Source organism: Cicer arietinum, chromosome 7 (assembly GCF_000331145.2).
Source record: "Cicer arietinum cultivar CDC Frontier isolate Library 1 chromosome 7, Cicar.CDCFrontier_v2.0, whole genome shotgun sequence".
Lineage (NCBI taxonomy): Eukaryota > Viridiplantae > Streptophyta > Magnoliopsida > Fabales > Fabaceae > Cicer > Cicer arietinum.
This window is the reverse complement of record NC_021166.2, coordinates 6,068,675-6,073,489: the sequence shown is the minus strand read 5'-3', so window position 1 is coordinate 6,073,489 and position 4,815 is coordinate 6,068,675. Positions and strand designations below refer to the sequence as shown.

The following is a 4,815-nucleotide window of genomic DNA, read 5'->3' as shown; positions in this document are numbered from 1 at the left end:
AGGGAAAAAGAATGAATGATGTGAAGAATAGACGAGGCCGGTCCCACCAGTAGCATTACCACCCAAAGACACTAGACAAGTGGCCTCCTATGATAAGGATGGTGATGAATGAATAATAAATCTTAAATAGAGAATAATAATAGCATTTATGAATTATGTATCGTCTAATCTAAATCTAAATAATAATAATAATCTAATTTAATAATCTAGCTGTTATCGCGTCCGTCTTTGATTCCTTCGTCCTCAGAAGGGTCAACAGGGACGGCCATGACCCAAACCCTTTCTCCCATCTTCCACCAAAAACCCTAGAATTCATTTCAATTTCAATCCCTTCTTATCCATTTCCCTTAATTCTCCCAATTTCATACAATTTCCTTCTTCTTACTCACAGCTATGTCATCCGAGATCGAGGTCGTCGACGAGGTTCAATCCCGCGATCAACAATCCACGCCTTCTTCTTCCGCCGATGAAGTCGCCGAAGAAACCCTCCGGAACGACGTCTACACGGCCGCGGCTTATGGGGATTTGGAGAAGCTACAGAGATTGGTGGAGCAAGAGGGTTGCCTCGTTACCGAGCCTGATGGTTTGGGTTACTACGCGCTTCAGTGGGCCGCACTCAATAACCGCACTGCCGCTGCTCAGTACATAATTGAGGTTCTTTGATCGGTTTGTTGAATTGCGTTTGCTTTGTTTCCTTTTTTAGCTTAGTTTCATTTTTGTTATTCTTATTCCCTTTTAGGGTTTTTCTCTGATTGTTTCTTGAATGCATCTGTTGCTATACGACTTACGGAATTACTGTTTCTTGACTTTACCCCAAAAGAAAGAAAATAAAAGTTCAAGACTTTAATAATTATTATTTAAAAAGGGATATTGAAAAGGAATTGATGATGATGCTTTTAGTTTGCAATTTTTTGTTTAACATAGTTCAGCTTGTTGGTCTTGTTTTGGGTTATGTAAATGTAAATTGATTATGTTATTTAATTGTGTTGCAACTAATGTTCTTGTATGTGAGTGTGTTTAATTTTCAAAATTTTGAGTGATAATAAGTATGAAACTGTATTTGGTTCTCTTTATGTAATGCACAGTGTTGGCTGGTGGTTTTGGTATTAACTTTGTTTTGTATTGGTGTTGATTGACAGCATGGGGGAGATGTAAATGCAACAGATCATACTGGCCAAACAGCCTTGCATTGGAGTGCGGTTCGGGGTGCCATTCAGGTTGCAGAGCTTTTACTCCAAGAGGGTGCTCGAGTGAATTCTGCCGACATGAATGGGTATCAGGTTAGATTGATGTGGTTATTTTTTCCTATATATTTATTCAAAAGATCAACAGGGGGTACTCCATAGCTGGTTACTTATGACAGATTGTAGTCTCAGATTGTCCTCTAGCTTGAAGGGTTTGGGAGTCGTGCTGCTAAATGTCAATTTAACTAATTTTAATAAATTTGGATGCAGACAACACATGTTGCTGCTCAATATGGTCAAACAGCTTTCCTTTACCATGTTGTATCAAAATGGAATGGTGACCCTGATGTTCCTGATAATGATGGAAGAAGCCCCTTGCATTGGTAATTGATAATTTCATAATGCAACCTTTTTCCTATGAATGTTTTCCTTTCTTCGTCACTCTCTACTCCACATCCAAGCACTCATTTTGTGAGATGATGTACTGACAGAGTCTTTGCTCAGTATGTGTCCTCTAACAATGTTTCACCAGTTTATGGTGGTATATTGTTTTCCTCAAGCAGACTGTAATTGTAGTTGGCTTGGTCATTTAAAACAAAAAAATGAAGCTAGGGGTGCATTTGGTAGAGTTTTAGTGAAAACATTGTCTAGGAAGTTGGTCCCAATTTGCCCAAGTGGCACGTGGAATACATGATTAAAATTTCATTTGTAGCAATGCTCGTTATATTTTTTCTTCGAATTATCTCCCTACTGTATTGGTTATATATATTGGAATCCCAGCTTAAAGATAATTTTAACTGCACAACTATAAGACCTACAATGTTGTTTGAGACGCAATATTTGGGCGTAACTAAGTAAGCATCAATGGGAATGTAAACTCATTGTTGTTAAGATGGGTAATGTTAAAATGCATGAGGGGCCACATGAAATAGGAATACAATATTTAGAGAGACAATTGGGATAGTTCCTATTGGGAAAACCCAAATTTCACATAGAATATTAGAGATAAGGCCTAAAATGAGCTTATAAAGAGAGAGACCTTTACCTTACAAGTCGGTTTTATATGGATGTGTTAGGCCCAATATAAAACGTAACAGTTCCCATTGTAGAAAAGATCATAGAATATTGTCTTAGGTGATATTAACGATGGCAAACAAATCCGTACCTGCAGATAAAATCTATAATGGGTACGAGGCATGTAGCTTAATGCGCGGATAAAATTAACAGATAGTTTGACTACTCGTTGGTTAATGGATACGGAGGCGGATGTAATGGTATCAGTATCCGTTAGTAAATTAGTAAAATTAATATGTTGTAATGTTTTTTTGTTTATGTATTAATAGTTTTTATGATAGAATTTTGTTATATAGGATATTTTATTTATGCTTTAGTGTTTTTGTGTTACTATTTTTTTTTTGTGTTGACACAAAAATAGGGGAACTTTTTACATAATGCCACAAAATAATAATTTTTGTACATTAATGATTTTTTTAATTTAAAAGATGAAATTCATGGATATCCGCTCATACTTGTGGATACTTAAAAACCTGTTAAATATTCGTTAAGCGGATATCTGCACGGATATGGATAGGCTACAAATGTTATTTTTATCCAATGGGTAGGGTAGTGGAATAGTACTATCCATACCCGTGGATACCCATTGCCATCCCTAGGTGATATGAACATGTGTGGAGAAGACATGTAGAAGCTATGAGAAGGAAGGTTGGGCACATAGGTGATAGACCAATAGTTAGATGTAGAGGGAGACTAAGAAATCTATAGATCAACTGTTCGGAGAGATTTAGAGGTAACCGAGCTATTTATTGACTTGATCACAAGGAATTGGCATTGTCTAATCCAAACAGCCAATCCTACCTGGTGAGACAAGGACTGGTTGTTGTTTTTTAGATATTCATCTAATTTTTCTTGTGTCTTTTCCTTTTTAATTTTTCTGTAATTGATGAATTTTTGTAGCATGTGATGTTAGTTAATGAGTTTCTTTTGTGCTATTTATCTTGTTTCACATGTTCACGCTCCCTTGGAACTGTAATTTTGAACTCTTCTGCTTAAGTGAAATACATGTCAGTCTACTTTTAAAGTGCTTGAATTGATTATTCTGTTATGGCTTCAATTTTAGGGCTGCTTACAAAGGTTTTGCTGATTCTATACGTCTTCTGTTATTTCTTGATGCACATCGGGGGCGTCAGGATAAAGAAGGTATGTTCTAATGCTCTACCCTAAACTCCTTTTATTTTGCTGAAATTATTCACTCACCAATATGAATTATGAATTGTCCTTTGGTTTTAAAGGCATTATTCTTCTATTTTCCTTACTTTATTCAGGTTGCACTCCTCTACATTGGGCTGCCATTCGGGGTAACTTGGAGGCCTGTACCGTGTTAGTACAAGCTGGTAAAAAGGAAGACCTAGTGGTGACCGATAATACTGGCCTTACACCAGCTCAGCTTGCCTCTGATAAGAGTCACAGACAAGTTGCTTTTTTCCTTGTAGGTGTTTATAACCAACATTTTTATTTGCTTAGTAATGGAATTTGTAGCAAAGATGCTTAAATGGAATTTTTATGTGTGCTTCTTTTGTGAAGAAATGTTTTCCATTGTTAATGTGCAAATTCTACTTGACATTCTTTCCCACTGTTATCAGTAAATGTGGACATGCTTCTGCTATAATACATACTAGTATTGATTTTTGGATCAGTATTACAGTATTAGCCTCCCTCATTAGTCATTACAAGTAGATATTCCATCCGCTTCTTTTTATAAGAAACAAAAAACTAAATCATCAAGCCCAATGAGGAGTATTTTAAAGTGTTGAAGTTTAGTTGTTTTCCAAAAATACTCACAATACTCATTTAATGCATCCACTTATATGAGAAATAACCGATTTCTAGGTAACATAAATAAGGGTATAAAATGAATTCTAGCAATTAATACTCTTTGAAAATCGGTATATGTTTTGTAAAATTAGGACCTAAATAATAATCTATTTGTTTCTTATAATAAAGACCAGATAGAGTATTGTTTTGATGAGTGAGGCATGTGTGCTAAATGCTTTTTTTTTTTATAGTCATGTATGCTGAATGCTGATCGTGTCTTGATGTTTGTATACTAGTCAATCATATTCTATCTCTACTCAGGAACACTTGGATCTTAAAAACAAATGACTTGTCAAAGGCCAAAACTAAGCTACTGAAACTTGTATCGCACCTTAAGTCTTATTTCTAGCAAAATATCAAATATAAACCCCACTTCTCTGAAAAAAAGAGTACTTGCTGAAAGTGAAAAGGCTGAAGATCAGAATATCTTCTTGCCCTCCAAATACTTCATAGTTTTTACATCACAAGGTCATGCCCATTTTAAAGAGACTCTGTTGTTTTTGTGTGAGTTTGGTCTTTGAGAGTTTGTAACTACTTGGTTCTTTTAAGTAAAGGTGTCACATCTGCATCTCTACTATGAATTTGATTTTTACCTTCTATATTTATGTTTGCGGTTTTACAAATACGGCCATTTTGCTCTGTTGATTGACTATAAATCCGTCGAATATTTTCACTATACTTGGTTCATAAATTGGTCAATGATATATAAAAAGTTTTTCTTCCTAAATCTTTTATGTAG

At 35.4% G+C, this 4,815-nt stretch overlaps 1 protein-coding gene across 1 annotated transcript in view; it reads left to right on the top strand.

Moving 5' to 3' along the window:
* Positions 1–182: 182 nt before the first annotated feature.
* The window catches only part of LOC101511808 (protein S-acyltransferase 24), an 8,837-nt gene continuing 4,204 nt past the window's right edge, over positions 183–4,815 (top strand). The window contains exons 1-5 of the mRNA XM_073363471.1: positions 183–654; positions 1,140–1,280; positions 1,455–1,567; positions 3,322–3,401; positions 3,527–3,691. Of these exons, the coding sequence (XP_073219572.1) occupies positions 394–654; positions 1,140–1,280; positions 1,455–1,567; positions 3,322–3,401; positions 3,527–3,691 (760 nt within the window). The 5' untranslated portion in view covers positions 183–393. The remainder of the gene's footprint in view (positions 655–1,139; positions 1,281–1,454; positions 1,568–3,321; positions 3,402–3,526; positions 3,692–4,815) is intronic.